The sequence below is a fragment of the Mytilus californianus genome, unplaced genomic scaffold (genome assembly GCF_021869535.1).
Source record: "Mytilus californianus isolate M0D057914Y unplaced genomic scaffold, xbMytCali1.0.p SCAF_47, whole genome shotgun sequence".
NCBI classification, from domain to species: Eukaryota; Metazoa; Mollusca; class Bivalvia; order Mytilida; family Mytilidae; genus Mytilus; species Mytilus californianus.
The window spans coordinates 505685-525263 of record NW_026262698.1 but is presented as its reverse complement, the minus strand read 5'-3'; the positions used below and the strand labels follow the sequence as shown (position 1 = coordinate 525263).

General features: G+C 32.8%; 1 protein-coding gene across 7 annotated transcripts in view; it reads left to right on the top strand.

The window, feature by feature from the left end:
* The first annotated feature begins 13489 nt into the window (after nucleotides 1-13489).
* Nucleotides 13490-19579, top strand: part of LOC127700030 (inter-alpha-trypsin inhibitor heavy chain H3-like) — a 147191-nt gene continuing 141101 nt past the window's right edge. For 2 of the 7 annotated variants that reach the window (XM_052203472.1, XM_052203473.1), the window contains exon 1: nucleotides 13497-13898. In XM_052203472.1, coding sequence (XP_052059432.1) covers nucleotides 13815-13898 — 84 coding nt within the window. In that variant the 5' untranslated portion in view covers nucleotides 13497-13814. Of the gene's footprint in view, nucleotides 13899-19579 lie in introns of all 7 variants that reach the window. The other 5 variants (XM_052203476.1, XM_052203469.1, XM_052203470.1 and 2 more) reach the window with 5 other exon arrangements.

Here is a 19579-nt window from a genome sequence, read left to right as displayed (position 1 = left end):
CATGCCAGATCCAGAGGCCATTCAAACTGCCTTTGCCTTACAAGAACGGCCAGACACTCCGTACCAATCTCAACCACCAGGTCGGAGCAAGATGAAAGGGAAAAAAAACAGCAGATCCAACACTGTAAGAATAGGTTATTGTAGTCCGCAATATCTATCAAGATAGCCGGGCGATAAAACCAAACATCATCACAGTGTTACAACGTTTTAGATCTGTCAGGCACATTCCTCCTGTTTGTCTATACTTTGAAATTTTTAATATGTTGAATGAACTTAAAATATTCTCCAGTACCGTTGAACCGAATGACATCATATTTTGTCAACACCTCAACAGAGATCATTTCAAAGGTGTGAGCACTTTTTGTCTGATATTTTTTATAGTTTGCGATGCTTGCATATGCTAAGCAAAATAGAGCATTCCAGTTCTTGAATGATTTACATATCTACAAATACGTGTATGTGATTTGTCTGTTATAATTTATTTCCTTGGTTTACACTTCGATAGACCATTTTGATACCTCTTTCATAGGACATGTTATCTCATTTTTTGATGCAAATCTGATAGCTCCACCAGAGGTCCTCAATGTGCTCCTTTGTGTTGATAACATAGACCGTGGTATCAAACTTTTTATGTTAAAATGTGCTGAAATAGAAGTATCATTGTTTTTTCTTATACATTATTTCAAGTGTGTTGATCAAGCATACTAGCTTCGGGATGTTGGTAGCGTCGCCAAGTATATGGGGTTGACGACGAAATTGCGACGAAATTGCGTTAATTATATTACGTTTAATACAACTTAATGTCGCCTTACTTTTGACGCCTGATTTTGCTTTTGATAAGTGTTTTAAAAACAGCAAATATATGTTCAGGGCATCTGAATTGTTTCAAGTGTTGTCACTTTAAAGCTGTAATAAGAAATAACAAATGTATTAAGATGGGTAATAACTGCAATTCTAGAGATGTGGAAAGCTTTTATTATCTATCTAACATATACTAATAATGAGAACATTCTTAATCGAAGGTAAATCTATGTACCGACTTTCACTTACAACAATTAAATTATGCATGGGTGTTCTTTAATTCAAAATATTACAAAAACCTCTAAAATCTAATAGCATATATTTTTTCTTTTTTCAACTGCAATATATAGCTAGGATTACATTGGTAACATTCTGATTTTACGGATGTGTGTAAAACAAAAGACATTTGTATACGCATGTATATCATTTTGACAAATTCACTAAATTTCATCAACTAGAGTTTTTTTTACCGCGTTAGTGAAATAATTTTAGAGGAATGTTTCAAACCTCTTTTTAACAATGCCGTTTGTATGATTTCTAAATATGGTTGTGATACAGGTCACACTGTATTACATTGTTAAAAGTCAATCAAAATCAGAGCTGTAAGTACTACAGAGATATACATGTATGCATGTATTGGTTTAAGATTAATCCGGATAAGATTAAACAGATTATAATCAATCAGACAATTAAAACTATTGATGTTGTTTAGATATGAACGACACACTTGAATTTAATATGATTTATGTATCTTGACCTGTTAACTTCATAATAATTTAAGTGATCTTATCATATCTAAGTGAGCGATAATTGCTTCACATGATCCTCGGATACATTTCTTTGTTACATGCATGTTATTCAAAACTTACAAAAACAAATGCATGTGTGTAAAACTATTCTAAATTTCAAGAAAGTATGAGATTATTATGAATTCATATTCGTATGCATCAGACCAAAGATTTGTTCTGTACTATACTAATCCTTGATCAGACATTGGCAATTCAAAATGAGACGTGGAGTATACGTAAGTAAGACAGCAAACCAAAGAATGAAATAACCAATTAAAACTTCCAGAGGGCAACGTAGCCTTTAACAAGACAACATGCCAAGGTCTTTAACGCCTCGAGTCTATGATTATTGCAAATAAAATTGAATCCAAGTTTTTGATCCTCATAATTTATTGTTCAGAGCAAGAATTTAAACGAAACCGTCTCTATTATATAAAAAAAATAAAAGCCTCAATATTATTCTCCCAAAGAGGACACATTCATGGGAAAGTTCGAGTTCATGCACTGCCTTACGAGTTGAAGCAGAATAATAAAAAAATATATGAAACACTGAAATGAAATTAACAATTGTGTGTCCCTTCTCTTAACATTTAAGTCACTGACGCGTAAGCAAACAGAACCCTAAAGGTATTCCGGATGAAAAACATATAACACTGTTGATGTTAGCAGGTACTTGATTTCAAATGGAGGAAAAAAGAAAAACAGCCTGCAAACGAACGAATAAATAAACGAACGCACATGGGCTGAGGGTAAGAGGATTTTGAAAATGAATAATTTGGCCAGGTTAGAACTGAAAATAATTATATAACTTTGCAAAAGACAGTTCAAAATGAATTTTCTGCATACTGCATAAAACATATCTGTACAAAAATGAAGACAAATTTTCGCGCGAAGCATGCGTCGCAACATCTGAAAAAAAATTGATCAATGCGGAAAATAGACGTCTGCCCCTCCTCCGCCCCGTAAAAAAAATACTATCAATTGCTCGTCCCCTTATGCTTAGTAAGCGAGAGAATCACATCATCTGTCTAATACATTTATAAATACAATTGTACAATATCGTGTCAAATGTACGAGTTTTTTCGACGACGCGATAATTTTGTTAAAAATTATTCGATGGGGAATATAAATATGAAATAATTCACAGATACTGTTTGCGGGGTGGAAGGCATTAGGTTCAAAATTTATAAATTTCAAAGGTGCCATTCAAATATGTAACGTAATTGATTAAAACGCATGATGATAATCTTAGCATTTAAATCATGACAAAAGATAATTCACATCTGCTAATTGCCGTGACACATAAAGGCTGATCGTGGTCACAATTTATCACGTATATAGTCTATTCTCTTGTGAAATATATAAAAACCTTACAAATAATACGATTTCGAAGTCTTCATCATAAGTGGTATTTTCACAATAATTTGCGATGGTGGGGACTCTAGTGTTTTGGATAGTTACGAGTTGTATCATTCTACACTCTAAAGCATTCGCTGTACAATTGGTAAGATCATTTCGTATTAATCTTTTGAAAAAAGATCCTGGTTATAAATATAGATATCTGCAGTGTGTTTTCTCTGTTGAATTGTTTTCATTTTGTCACTAACGACGAGGGGGGGGGGGGGGGGGCGTCTAAATGTACTCATACGGCAATTAGTTATTATTATACTTTTTGATCTCACATTAATTCGTAATTCTACTTTTTTAATAATGGTAAAAATTGTCAAGTTTGATGCGTATTTATTTAGGAATAAAAAAAATTCAATCGAGTCTGATTTAAAAACTAAATGAAAATGTTACATTTGGATCTATCCTTGCATTTTCTCATATTTATAAACTGTAGGAAGGTTGGTTAATTTATAACAGCATTAATTTACTTCCAGCGACAATATTATCGAAATACATTTATGTTCACATGCAAAATTCTTTAACTTTGTTTTTTTTAATCTTCAGCATTGCAAAATTGATGACTCAGCAGATAAACAACATCAAAGAAATTCTTGCTAGGTTTTTCCTATAAATTCTCTTATAATCAGGTTTTCCAATGTCATAGAATTCGGTTATGTGCGTTTGTATCAAGAACTACATCTATCATCATCATAGTTGATGAGACAGTGCAATCAAACTTGTTACGCAATAATCTGCTTCTTCATACTTTCTCGCGATATCATTATTGTTAGTGCATGTTCAAAATGTATATATAGATAGCTGTTCTCAGTAATTCCCGCATGGAAGCATCAGTTAACGCGTAACATATGGGAGAAACTGTAGATTTTGAAAGGATATGCCTCTGTTTCCTTTTTAGGATTATGTATTTGTAAGGTCCAAATTAAATACTTTTGCCAGAACTGATCTGAAATTATTTATTTCCCGTTAATTTCCAAAGTCTCATGGTACCAAAGATGTGCAGAAAATGCGATACAGCTCTCACATATGGCTGAGATAAAAATATCTGTCAAATATGCTGATTTGCTCAACGCCCAGCGGAAAATGTTTCAGTTATACTCAAATGATTAATTAATTCGGAAATAAACAGAGGCAATACTTTTTATACGACCGCAAACAAATTTCGTCGTCGTCGTCGTCCGGCGTCGTCGTCGTCGTCGTCGTCCGAAGACACATTGGTTTTCGCACTCTAACTTTAGTTTAAGTGAATGGATCTCTTTGAAATTTTACCATAAGGTTAAATACCACAAAAGGAAGGTTGGGATTGATTTTGGGGGTTATGGTACCAACAGTTAAGGAATTAGGCGCCAAAAAGGGGCCAAAAATAAGCATTTTCTAGTTTCCAGACAATAACTGAGGAACGGTGTATGGATCTCTCTAAAATTATACTACATGTTTCCATACTACAAAGGGATGGTTAGGATTTGCTTTGGGGGGTTATGGCTCAAACCGTTTAGGAATAAGGGGAAAAAAGTGGGAAAACAAGGTTGTCCTGGTTAATGGACAAATACTTTAGTACAAAACATAATTTAAAGCAGTGTAAGGGAGATAAATCAAATACATCATTGAAATTACCTCCCTTACACTGCTTTTAAATTATGTATAAAGTAATAGTTAATGAACAATTAAGATAATTCAAAACAGTGTAAGGGAGGTAATCCAAATACAACGTTTTGGTTACTTCCCTTACACTGCTTTTAAATTATGTTTAAAGAAATGCATATTAATAAAGGAAGACCAGTAAAAATATCTGCAAATGTTGCATTTTTTTTTTACAAAAAAATCCATATGAAAGATTTGACACTATATTTTAAATTCTATTATAAAATAGATTAAGTTAGCTCTGTGGTAAATTTAAATGGGTAATTATGGTTGCAAACTCCATTGGAAATTTGAATTGAGATTATGACCATATCTTGAGGGAAAGTATTTTTTTGTGGAAAAAAGGGGGGGGGGGGGGTAAAAAGAAATTGTGGGGGGTCAGTTTTTTCTCATTTCAGATTTCAGAAAATAAAAAGAATTACTCTTCGAATATTGAAAAATTTCAAGAAGTAATCTTGAATTGCACAGTATGGCACATTAGATTTATAAAATCTTTGACCACATTTATTTATTTGTTATGCTGAATCTAACCGTGTATTTAGATTTTTAATTTTGGGTCAAGTTTTCAAATTGGTCTACATTAAGGTCCAAAGTTTCCAAAATTCAACTTTGTTTGATTTTAACAAAAATTGAATTCTTGGGGTTCTTTGATATGCTGAATCTAAACATGTATTTAGATTTTTTATTTGTGGACCCCGCTATCAAATTGGTTCATATTGAGGTCAAAAGGCAGTCTTGAATCTAAACCCCATACAGAGTGAAATTTTCATATCTTCTCTCAATTATAAAATGGTTAACTAAAGCTGTAAATCTGTCACCTGATGCTGATAAAGGGTCAGATAATAATACTTAACAAACAGATGTTTAAAACAAAAAACTGAGTTTGTAATAACAGTATAGATGATAATACACAATGTGTCCAGTTTCTGATATTACTATTCCAGAACAGGAACAATGAAATTAATTGAAATTTTGATTATTTTAACATTTTTATAACTACTCATGGAAATTAAATATTAAAAATGATGAAGGAAAGTTTGTGATGTTATATTTCCCTACACGACATTATTAAAAAAATTGAAATTTTTATTTGTCTTCTTATAATTTTTAATTTGTATTACATGTTTACATTTGTAATTAACTAAATATTCACATTTGTATTTACTATTAATTCATTCATGCAACAACTACCACCAATTATCAAGAAAACTAAACATGTGGTATTCATCAACTAACAAACTTATAATTGGAGTGACAAATTTATTTGAAAATTTTGTGTTTTCTAAGTGGTGTTGGTGATAAGCTGATTTTCCATCCAACATCATTTTGATGCAAATTCTTGGGCATAGTTGTATGACTGAAAGGGTCCAAAATTAAACTTCGTTTGATTTCATCAAAAATTGAATTATTGGGGTTCTTTGATATGCCAAATCTAACCGTGTACTTAGATTTTTAATTTTGGGTCTTGTTTTTTTAAATTGGTCTACATTTAGGTCCAAAGGGTCCAAAATTAAACTTTGTTTGATTTTAACCAAAATTGAATATATGGGATTCTTTGATATGCTGAATCTAAACATGTATTTAGATTTTAGATTTTTGGCCCAGTTTTCAAGTTGGTTCAAATTGGGGTCCAAAATTAAACTGTGTTTGATTTCAACAAAAAATGAATATATGGCGTTCTTTGATATGCTGAATCAAACCATGTATTTAGATTTTTTATTTGTGGGCCCCGCTATCAAATTGGTTCATATTGAGGTCAAAAGGGTCCAAAATTAAACTTTGTTTGATTTCATCAAAAATTGAATTATTGGGGTTCTTTGATATGCCAAATCTAACCGTGTTTTTAGATTTTTCATTTTGGGTCCCGTTTTTTAAATTGGTCTACATTAAGGTCCAAAGGGTCCAAAATTTAACTTAGTTTGATTTTAACAAAAATTGAATTCTTGGGGTTCTTTGATATGCTGAATCTAAATATGTGTTTAGATTTTTTATTATGGGCCCAGTTTTCAAGTTGGTCCAAGTTGGGGTCCAATATTAAACTTTGTTTGATTTCAACAAAAATTGAATATATGGGGTTCTTTGATATGCTGAATCTAACCATGTATTTTGATTTTGGACATTGGACAATAATAGGTAAATTTAAAAAATTCAAGTTCTTAGACCACATTCTTTCTGTGTCAGAAACCTATGCTGTGTCAAATATTTAATCACAATCCAAATTCAGAGCTGTATCAAGCTTGAATGTTGTGTCCATACTTGCCCCAACTGTTCACGATTCGACCTCTGCGGTCGTATCAAGCTGCGCCCAGCGAAGCATTTTAGTTTTAAATTAAGGTGTGATTGAAAAAAAGATCAAGGAAAAAAAACCCAATTTCGTCATCATCTGATCTTCATCACAAACTTATTAGGTTTCGGATCCTCTTGAAATGATTAATGGCACTATACAAAACCCGAGAAAAATACCCAATTGCAAATATCTGTGCAACAATACTGTTCGAAGAAATATAATATACAGTGTTATATGAATAAAATGAAATTATATCACATTCAAGGACAAAATATATCTGCTCACATATGCCTTTCTTTTCGTCAGTAAAGATATTTTTTTAATCCGAAAATTCTTTATTTTTTTAAATTTTACTGTAGATTAAAGTATAATATGTATGATCACATTTGCAAAATTTGAATACATATTTGATTTGATGGAGATTGCAGTTGCACATCACTTTCCGTATTGTCTCAAAGTGAATTATTTCGACGACTTGCAACATTATTTAGTGTTTATGATATTTTCGTCGTGAATATGTTTGTAATGGTCGATATCTTTTTGCACCGATAATGATGTACAAGTACCCGGCCACGCCCACTTGTATGTGTAGTATTTGTATTTTGCCACGCCCACTTGTATTTGTAGTATTTGTATTTTTATCCATCTGATGAGTTAAGCCTCTTTCAACTGATTGTTATAGTTCGTTCTTATGTTGTACTGTTACACCACTGTCCAAGGTTAGGGGAGGGTTGGAGTTAAGGGCTTTTTGAAATCACATATTTTACTATGATACTATAGTGAGTAGATTTACAAAACATAAAACTTCGTTAATGAACTTCGTTTTACAAACACCTGTGATACAAGTAGTCAGCCAAAATAATCTATGAATACACCAAATAAAAGATTAGTTGAGTTGTAAATACATGCTAAATTGGATAGTCTATGTAATAGTTATACACTGAGGGTTAGGTGTGTCTGGATAAGAAACCCCGACGGCCGAAGCCCGGAGGGGTTTCTTATCCAGACACACCGTATCCCGAGGTGTATAACTAACTTACATTTTTGTACACCCGATGCTAAACCCTATATTTGTGTACATTGAATATTGAATGAAAAAGAAGGGATGACATTTTTTGGACAATATCAAACCATGATTAATAAGAATTTTTTTTTTAATAAAACCCCACTAGTAACCTTACTTTGACGGTTTTCATTCAAACTTTGACAAGTGAGTAGATTTTACAAATGTCAAAGTTGCCGATTTGCATATTCCCGTTAAATCCATGTGCTAATATGGATCAGCAGGTCAAGGTTGGCCATATATCGTGCATTCTTAATACAAAAAAAAAACATCATGCTCCTTGTATGCAGTTGTCAATATGGACGGGTATGAGACGGATGACATTTTAAATGAGGCATTGGATTTGGCAGAAGAGTCTAAAGATAACGCAATATTTATAACCCTTAAAGGTTAAAGGTAATCATAAATTTATTTTACATGTAACTTACGGTTTAAACCCCCCCCCCCCCTTTCGCTCTAAATTCATAGTATATACATATTCTTACACCCCAGTTCTATTGTTATACTTCATAGTTTCTATTTCTGAAACAAGTGTAAATTGAATAGATCTATTGTAACGAAGAACAATGGATTTTGACCACAGGGTGTGGCGAGCGGGGTTTCTGGAAACCCCTGCTTCTACATCCCGAAAACACAGTCCATTGTTATTCATAACAATAGAAATTGATTATTTTTTTAAATAGCATGAACAAAAGAAATTTCTTATAGTGTTCACTACAAGTTGTTTCAAGATATAACGGAAAAAATATTTTTAGGAAATTCAATTTAAATTTCCTATAATGTGTTTTTTTTTAAATAGTTTCGCTATTTGAAATTCAAATAGCGAAAAAAGTATTAAGCATCTATTTTGAATAAAAAAAATCCTTTAAATACTCCTTTGCTTGAAGGTTAAACTTTTGATCCCCAGGGGCGGATTCAGCCACTTTTAAAAAGGGGGGGGGGGGGGTTCCAACCATGTTTCCCCATTCAAATGCATTGATCGTCACAAAATATGGGGGTTCCAACCCCCGGACCCCCCCCCCCCCCCCCCCCCTCCCCCTAGATCCGCCACTGATCCCGGTCATATGTCTCTATTCTTAAGTATTAATCTTTAAAAAAACGGAGCTTCTAACTCCCGGACCTCCACCCCTGGATTGCCCCACAAACAAGGGAGTTCCTATAAATTCAATCTGTATTTGTGTATGTTGAGCGTGTCCGGTCCTCGGATTTCTAACCCAGACACACCTATCCTCAGTATGTCCGAATATGAATGTTTGTTTATACTTGATAATAGAGGGGAGATTAAAAAACCGTAACATAAAAAATACATTTATGATTACCTTCATTAAACTGATACAGGTAAGTACTTTGAGTTATTATATTGCCTTTATCTTTAGTCTCTTCTACCAAATCCAACGCTTGACTCAAAATGTGGTCCGTCTTACACCCGTCCATATTGACAACTGCATACAAGGAGCATGATGTATTTTTTTTGTAACGGAAATGGACGAAATGGTCAACCTTGACCTGCTGATCCTTTTTAGCACAAGGATTTAACGGGAATATGCAAAACAGCATCTTTGACATTTGTAAAATCTACTCACTTGTCAAAGTTTGAACGAAGATAGCCAAAGTAAGGTTACTAGTGGGGTTTCATGTAAAAAAATCTTATAAATCATGGTTTGATATTATAAATGAATAAGCTATCCATTCTTTTTCATTTAGTAATCAAGGTTAAGAAATATAGGGTTTAGCATGGGGTGTAAGTTAGTTATACACCTCGGGATACGGTGTGTCTGGATAAGTTACCCCTTCGGCCTCCGGCCGTCGGGGTTTCTTTTCCAGACACACCTATCCCTCGGTGTATAACTATTACATAGACTAACTGATACATGTGAAAAATTATTCTATTACTGAACAATTTATTTATTGGTGAGTTTTTTTTAACTTTGATGAGTGTTCAGTTTAATCTAAAGGGGATAGGTTAATTATAGTACATATTACATGTATGATGTAGGTAAAAATATAATAGGTAAATGTGGCGCAATATGATTCCATTTATTGGCGCAATTCATACCATCAGAAAAATAGAGAGTGGCGCAATTGATATCTTTTCAAAACTGTAACATGTGTAATTGGCGCAAGTTGATTCTGCCCTTTATAAAATTGGTCATCTGGTGATAAGCACCTAACTCTTCAACTTCTTAATTTTAGATCACACTAGCCTTCCGTGTCATTCATGTTATAACCGGATTATCATCTTTAAAGTGTACAAATTGCTTTTTCCTATGGTAATTATTTAAGTAGTGAGTCTGTTTCTTCAGTGATCACATCCGAGTCTTTCTTCTTTGGTACAACGTTATGATGTTTTTCCATAATTAATCTTAAATACATTAATTATCATAACAGATATAGTAAAGTGTTATGTCTCTTTAAAGTTTACTATTCATTGCACACCTATTCGAAAATATTGTTCTATAAGTTATATTTGTCTATTTTGAAGACAAAATTTTTTCATGATACACAACTTCAAAAAGGGATGTTTCTCTTATGATGTTGAATTTTAAGTTTTGATCTTGCTTTCATTGTGCGTGTTGTTTTGTTCGTTTGATAATTTTCTTCTTTTTTTTTTAATTTTTAGCACATTAGACATAACAGATGCGAAATTCAGTGATTTGTATTTCAGTTTATATATAGTATTATTTTTCGAACAGAATTAAACTTCGATTTCCATATCAATATTGTCAGACCTCTGTGTTTGTCTATATATCTTTGTTGTCATAATAAGTAGGGTAAAGAAATGACATCTAGTGTGTTTAGTAAACATTAAATTTTCCTCTTTATTCTAGTATGAAATATCTTTATATATATTTTATCACACATATGCTAGGACGAAGAGTATACCGCGTAAGCTGTGAACCGTCTGATCTTGTCGACCGGAGGCGAAATCGTACGATCGTAAATAACGACTTCGAATAACTAAACATGTTAAACACATCGTTCCTTTGAAATCAGGTTGGTTCACTTCGTAAATATTCAATATGCGTGCGAAGTACTTTACAAATACACTGTTTCCAAATACCGGACGAACAACAGACTACTTTTAAAAAAAATTCATGTGACGTGTGTGTCGGAGATTCCAGCGGTACCATCATTTCAGTTAAATCAAACTGGAACACCCTCTTTATCCAATAAAGCAAATGTGGTTGAAGCCGTGTGTTATGTCACTTGTGACATCAATTCTATATTTTTTTTCAATGTTCTAGCTCTCAGAACAGAATTTGTAAGTAAACTTTAAAGTTAGTGCGTAACGTATACAGAAAAGATACTTCTTGACATTCAGTATAAGTTTTGTTTGAAGTAGTACTTGTCTACAATGCAGTTGTGGGAATTCCATCTTATTTACTGTTTCAAGGGAAATCCAACTAGTGTAATAATTGCTTGCGTCTTACATTTATAAATAGGTAAATGACATTTAACCGTGTACGCTGAATTAGACGCGTACTGTAAGTTACGCATATTACATGTAACTGCATGAGTTAATAATTATATTGGTCTATTTATAAGAACTTCCAATTACTGTATCTTAATAGGCAATGGACATTTTATAAAATGGCTCAAAACTTTCTTTTTGGTACTTATGTTTTGGGTAAATATTTAGTAAAGCACCGATCATTGATCTGATGTGGTTCATGTCTTTTTATTTGTCGGGACAATCTTTGTTTTTCGCTAGACTTAGTTTAAAAAAAAACCCGATTTTTTCAATTACCGTAATTTACGTACAAAAACAAGAAATATGTTTGGAAACGTAATTTTTTTAAAAGTAATTTTGAATTAAAATCTATAGCTGAAAACCCTAATGTTAACAGATTTTAGCAAGTTTTAAGTAAGGTGTATGAAGGACAGTCATTTTTTTAACAAAAACCTAAATTTTGTTGGAAGTAAAGCTATGTTTTGTATTTTTCAGATACAAGTTAATTCGTGTTGGTTAAGGGTACAGTAACTGTCCCTTCATGTTAATTTGTTTTTGCGATATCTTAACTATAATTGCATTCATCACAACTTCCGTCAACAACAGCAAGGTGTAGCACTGGACAACTTTTTTGCTTTAAGGATTACTTGTTAAATTGTTATAAACTCTTTAATGTGTTTTCTTTAAGCCCTTATTATTCAAATTCAGTAGGTTTTCAACCAATTCAATTTGACTTTGTGAGAAAAATATTATCAGGGTAGATTGGTCCTACCGCTTGGAGTACATTGTAAATGATTTAGATTTTTTATTTTGATTAGAATTTTTAGCTGTGGAAGTTTTTGTACTGCATTTCTGTCTTAAATTTGGTCCGAATCCGTTTGAGCATAACGATGTCAAGAGTTTTTCTTTTGTGATATGATATTCAGGTTTTGAAAGTAGGGCAATTTACTTGTTCTGAAAAAATGTGATCTTTATACAATTTGGTAAGCTGTTAATCATCCCGATTCTAAAACAGTGTTGTAATAAAATTGAGAATGGAAATGGGGAATGTGTCAAAGAGACAACAACCCGACCATAGAGCAGACAACAGCCGAAGGCCACCAATGGGTCTTCAATGCCGCGAGAAACTCCCGCACCCGGAGGCGCCCTTCAGCTTGCCCCTAAACAAATATGTATACTAGTTCAGTGATAATAGACGTCACACTATACTCCAATTAAAAATTAGAATTGTAAATATTCTGGTTATACCCTTATTTGTGCATGTACTTAGGTGAACTCTTCAACATATACAACTGATAATTTGGGTGGAATAAATAGATAAAATCTAACAATCTAAGCAGTTTTGATTCTGTAAAATTTGTTTTTCTTTTACTGTTTTCAATATTATGGTACCTAATTTAAAGTAAGAGTTTTTGATTTTGCAAACAAATGAATAGAAGAGTGAAATGCACGTAATAGTTTAATATATTGATATTATTTAACCCAAATTTTCAGAGGATAAGATTTTTTTTCAAACGTGTATGTCGACGACGACGAACGTTTGGAGATGGCAATAGCTCACATTGCCAAAGTGATCTATAAATTTAATATGGTATGAAAAGGGCAATACCAATCCGTCCTGCATGGGCTATAATAATATGCTTTGTCAGGTTATGCTATTATTCGTATGTTTCTCTGTCCTATATGTTCTCCCATTTATTTGTATTGTAGTCCTGTCATGTAATGTTGTCATTTTAATGTTATATTTAACATTGCCATAAAAGCGGGAGGTTTGGCTAGCACAAAACCAGGTTCAACCCACCATGTTTTTTCTTAAAATGTCCTGTACCAATTCAGGAAAATGGCCATTGTTATATTATAGTTCGTTTCTGTGTGTGTTACATTTTAATGTTGTGTTTCTGTTGTGTCGTAGTTCTCCTCTTATATTTGATGTGTTTCCCTCAGTTTTAGTTTGTAACCCGGATTTGTTTTTTTCTCAATCGATTTATGAATTTCGAACAGCGGTATACTACTGTTGCCTTTATTATGCATCCGAAATTGCAGCATAATCGGCTTTGGCCAACAATAATGAGTTCATCTGTTGTATTTAACAAGGACAATGTAAAATAAATCATGTCTCTTTGTTCGAAATATAAATTGATATCAACTATTTAAGTGCGATATAAATATCCGATACACTACCAAGTAAGAAAATCTGCAGGTGCATAATTCATAAGAGATCTATTTATAAACCGACGTCCTTGAGAGATTTTAACCGAAAACAAGTGTTATTAGTTTTGGAATTTGTGTACGTAGGCGACAGTTTTAATAGATGTTGTTGATACATTCGTGCATCCTATGTGTGTTTATAAATTTGTAAAACAAGAGTGAACAAACATGGACGGGACAGGGATTCTTAATTTACTTTTAGTGACATCTTTCTTATTTATGCATTGCCAAATTGTATATTCAGAAACACAGGTAAATATATTAATTCAAATAGACACATCTCATTCAGAAGAGAAAGGTTACCTTAATACCATTTCTGATAAGAAAATATTTATTTAAAAACATGTAAACAAAAGCTTTCGCTTATCATGTTTATCATTGTATTATATACACATTTATTTCAATATTGTTTACCCTTATAATATATTATCAAATATACATGACAAGATAATATTTGAAGGAGATGCATGTATATGGAAAGCCTCAGCTGTCATATATTAGAGATTTACAAAACGTTATGCTGAAGCTTAAAATGTAAAGTTAAGACAGCGTGATGTTGAGTTGAGTCATCAAAATGCTAACTCTAAATTACAATATGCTAAGTTGAATTTGCGCAATGTTGACTTGCAATGACAAGTGCTTTAGTCGTGATAGTATAATGATAAGTCACGATGTTGTGATGATATGCCAAACACACGTAACGTTGGGTTTAAAGTACATGATGTGAAGTTGACGTTGCATGATGTTAGCTTGCAGATGGATACTGCTCAGTCGTCCACTTCGATAGCTATGATAACAAATAAAATGAATAGCTAAAATGTATGGTGCTGACTTGTTATTAATAAATGTTGAGCTGAGATAGTACGATGTTATATCATTGTGATATTACGATAGGTCTATCATGCAATCTGTTGATTTAAAACACCATGATGCACAGTTGAAAGTACATGATGTTAAGTTAAGATAACATGATGCTACACCACTATATTGAAACGAAAGGCTTACCATACAATTTGTTGACCTAAAACAACACGATACAACGTGTTAAGCTAAGATGCTCACTTGAAACTACACGACGTACAGTTGAAATTTTGTAATGTTAAGCTACGATAGCACGATGTTATATCATTATAATGTCACAATAGGCTTATTATACAATTTGCTCATTTAAAATTACACCTCGTACAGCTGAAAGTACGTGATGTTAAGCTAAGATAGAACGTTGTTATATCATAAGAATTTCACGATAGGCTTACCACACGATATGCTCATTTAAAACTACATGATTTTCAGCTGAAACTAAGTGATGTTAAGCTAAGATAGCATGTTGTTATATCATTAGAATGTCATGATAGGCTAACCACACGATATGCTCGTTTAAAACTACACGACGTACAGTTGAAAGTACTTGATGTTGAGCTGTGATAGCAATATCTTGTATCATAATAATATCACGATAGGCTTGCCATACAATATGCTCATTTAAAACTACACGACGTACAGTCGAAAGTACGTGTTGTTCAGCTAAGACAGCACGATGTTATATCATCATAATGTCACGATAGGCTTATTATACAATTTGCTCATTTAAAATTACACCACGTACAGCTGAAAGTATGTGATGTTAAGCTAAGATAGCACGTTGTTATATAATTAGAATGTCACGATAGGCTTACCACACGATATGCTCATTTAAAACTACATGATTTTCAGTTGAAACTAGGTGATTCTAAGCTAAGATAGCATGTTGTTATATCATTTGAATGTCACGATAGGCTTACCATACAATATGCTCATTTAAAACTACACAACGTACAGTTGAAAGTATGTGATGTTGAGCTATGATAGAACGATGGTATATCATAATAATATCACGATAGGCTTGCCATACAATATGCTCATTCAAAACTACATGACGTACAGTTGAAAGTACGTGTTGTTGAGCTAAGATAGCACGATGTTATATCATTATGACGTCACGAGAGGCTTATCATACAATGTGTTGACTTGAAACTACACGATGTAAATTTGAAGTAGTTTAGTCTTGACTTGAAACAGTAAAATGTTAAGTTATAAAAACAGAACGTAAAGTCAAAATAAAACAATGATAGGATGACATATACTTGTGCAGAATTGAAAGATTTTTGGTGTTGACTTCGAATATAGTACAAATATTAGATCGTTTTATGTTAAATTGAAAGACAATAACGATGCGTAAAACATTACAGAATTATGTAAATTGAAATAGCAATTCTATGGAAAAGAATGAGGGGCAAATCCCCAGGATTTTTTCTTCTTCATTTGCAAGTTCGGAGGCAAAATGATATACAAAGAAAGTTTTCCATAAATTCATAAAGCAAAAGAATTACCCATCGCTATATATTACACTTGAATACAGTTTTGCCGTATATTTTACATGTTTTGTTTGGATTTATTTTTATGATTAAAAACCATTTTTTATTTTTATGAACAATATTTAAGAAAATGTTTATCTTTGTTGTGTGTTAATATATACAACATAATATTGTGCTTATAAGATATGAATGTGAGGGTCAAATTTTACTCATATAAAATCACATCTATGTAAGAGTTAGCGGAGAATTTGTATTTACCACTCCCGTTTTCCCCGAAATAAAACTAAAGAATCTGGAGTCTTAATCTTAAAAAACAAAGATCAACTGATATGACAAATAATACGCTAAAGCGTCACTGAGGACAGGGTCAGAGCTATATGAGAATGTGACCCCCCCCCCACCCCCCCCCCCCCCCCCGGCCTTGTTAGAGGTATCTGAAAATTTGAATTTTCTTTTCCACGAAATAAAACAAAAAGAATTGATAGGCGGAAGAATCTTACTGCATGGGGCCAACCCAAACATAAAGTATGGTAGATTCTGTTGTATACTTTTCGCTCATACACGAAGTCTATGAAACCGAATGAAATTTGACCTAGAGCCTCCACTCTAATTGCAACTTTAAAAAAAATATATAAAATTTACAGCAGTGCCAACCATTTTTCCAGCACCAAGTAAGATAGTGCCCAGGTTTATGTATATATCCACTCGGAGAATATTTTATTTTTTTAAATTTGTAAAGTCATTAATGGACAATGACCCCTTTAACTTATAATGAGAAGCCAATTAATAATTTCCGTCACTTATTTTCTTGTCCATAGTGATTTTCTTGGTTCTTTGCAGCTTCTCTCTATCTATATTTGTTTTCAAAGAAAAATAAAAATAATATAAAAAATCTGTAAAAATTGTTAAAGTCCATGAATTATTTTGATATTGCTTTGATTAATTTGTAGATATGTTTTTTTGATGTCAACAGTTTCTCTCTCTCTCTCTCTCTCTCTCTCTTATAGTTTTTTATGAGTGTGGTCCTAAATTAAAATCGGTAGATTTTTTAAAATTATTTGCCAAAATGAAGTTTATTCTTTTTTGAAAAACATAATAAAAAAGTATGGGCCACAGAGCATTTTGCAAGCTACAGGTTATGCAGTATTGTCAGATTTTGTATAAACTATACATGGAAAACTCAATGTTAGAAAATAAAAATAAAAATATATAAATTGGGATCACGAGACTCGTTTTCTGTCTACAAAACAAAATAGATAAAGTCCCTACACATTCCATCATTAGAGACGAAATATGCCAAAGGGATTTCAAACTCATAAGTCGAAAACAGACTGACAATACCATGGCAAAAAATAAAAAAAATAAAAAACGACAAAAAATAATGTTATCCGAGTTATCTCCCCTATATGGAAAAGTTATAAAACATATGCAAAAAACGTTCTGTATTCAAAAACAAATAGTCGTTTTAATCAGATAAATCTCATAATTTTTTAATTTTTCAAGATGAAAAGTACTACATATGAATGACATTCCTCTCTCAAAATGTGTATATTTTTTTAGATCTAGACCGATTGTGTTGAGCTATATGAGAATCTGAGGGAGCTACCATGTGATTTTTATGGGGGGTGGGTGGGTGGGATAGGATGACAAATTTTGTCCTGCCTTTTTTTAGTTGTAATCTCTGTCCTGCCTTTTTTTTAGTTGTAATCTCTGTCCTGCCTTTTTATTTTTCACTCTATTCGGTCCTGCATTTTTTTTTATTAGTTTATTCTGACTTTTTTTTTACACAAATTGTCATCCTGCCTTTTTTTTTGCCAAGTTTCTCATCCTGCCTTTTTTTTTACCCAAAACTCCTGTCCTGCCTTTTTTTCAAATTTCATCCTAGCCCCCCCCCCCCCCCCCCCAATAAAAATCAAATGGTAGCTCCCTAAGATGGCGGAAGAAACCCGATCTACCCTAAGGGCAATATATCTAATGAGGAAGAAATTTGCAATTTCGATCACGTCGAGTTACTTGTAGATCTCCTTTTGTTGAAAAGGGTTTTCTGTTTTCATTTATCTATCTATTATACTGTTCAGGGGGAGGGGAGAATCGAAAAAAAATACACAAAAATGGATAAAAGAAGGCGAAAGATACAAAAGGGATAGTAAAACTCTTAACCAAACTGACAATGTCATGACAAAAACTCAGCCGAAATAAACGATAGAAAAAAAGATCAAAAGCCAAACAACAGTATATTAAGCGCAACATATATAGAAAACCAAGAACTGAGCAACACGAAACCCTAAAAAAAGGACCATCTCAGGTGCTCCAGAAGGGTAAGCAGATCCTGTTTCATATGTGGCACCCGTCACATGGCGATTTTGCAAATAAAGAAGGAATGTGTTATAATTTTCGAGGAACTCCCAAAAAACATGAATTACAGGGTGTCAAATCGACGAACGTGCTTAAAATAGGCTCCTTTTCATTAAAAAGAATTGATCAAAATGTATTTGTATTTAGTGTACAGTGGCAAATATTACATGCATATAAGGACGAGAATATATAAGTGTGATATGAATATGAATAAACCCTGCTTTGTTACAAGACAAACTTTACTTGCCTAGTCGATATTTTAAACGAACTAGTCGACAAACTGTCTCTGACATTCTATGGAAATCGTAATCGCATCGCTTTTGATTAAGTCCAGATTCTTTTGTTTTATTTCGTGGAAAAGAAAATTCAAATTTTTTGATACCTCTAACAAGACCGGGGGGGGGGGGGGGGGGGGGGGGGGGGGTCACATTCTGATATAGCTCTGACCCTCTCAGTCCTACGCTAAGCGTATTATTTGTCATAACAGTTGATCTTTGTTTTTTAATATTAAAACTCCAGATTCTTATGTTTTATTTCGGGGAAAACGGGAGTGGTAAATACAAATTCTCCGCTAACTCCTACATAGATGTGATTTTATATGAGTAAAATTTGACCCTCACAGTCATAAGTCTTATAAGCACAATAATATGTTGTATAATATGTTAACACACAACATAGATAAACATTTTCTTAAATATTGTTCATAAAAAAGAGTCTGGTTTTAATCATAAAAAAAATCCGAACAAAACATGTAAAATATACGGCAAAACTGTATTCAAGTGTAATATATAGCGATGGGTAATTCTTTTGCTTTATGAATTTATGGAAAACTTTCTTTGTATATCATTTTGCCTCCGAACTTGCAAATGAAGAAGACAAAATCCTGGGGATTTGTCCCTCATTCTTTTCCATAGAATTGCAGTTTCAATTCACATAATTCTGTAATGTTTTACGCATCGTTATTGTCTTTCAATTTAACATAAAACGATCTAATATTTGTACTATATTCGAAGTCAACACCAAAAATCTTCAATTCTGCACAAGTATATGTCATCCTATCATTGTTTTATTTTGACTTTACGTTCTGTTTTTATAACTTAATATTTTACTGTTTCAAGTCAAGACTAAACTACTTCAAATTTACATCGTGTAGTTTCAAGTCAACACATTGTATGATAAGCCTCTCGTGACGTCATAATGATATAACATTGTGCTATTTTAGCT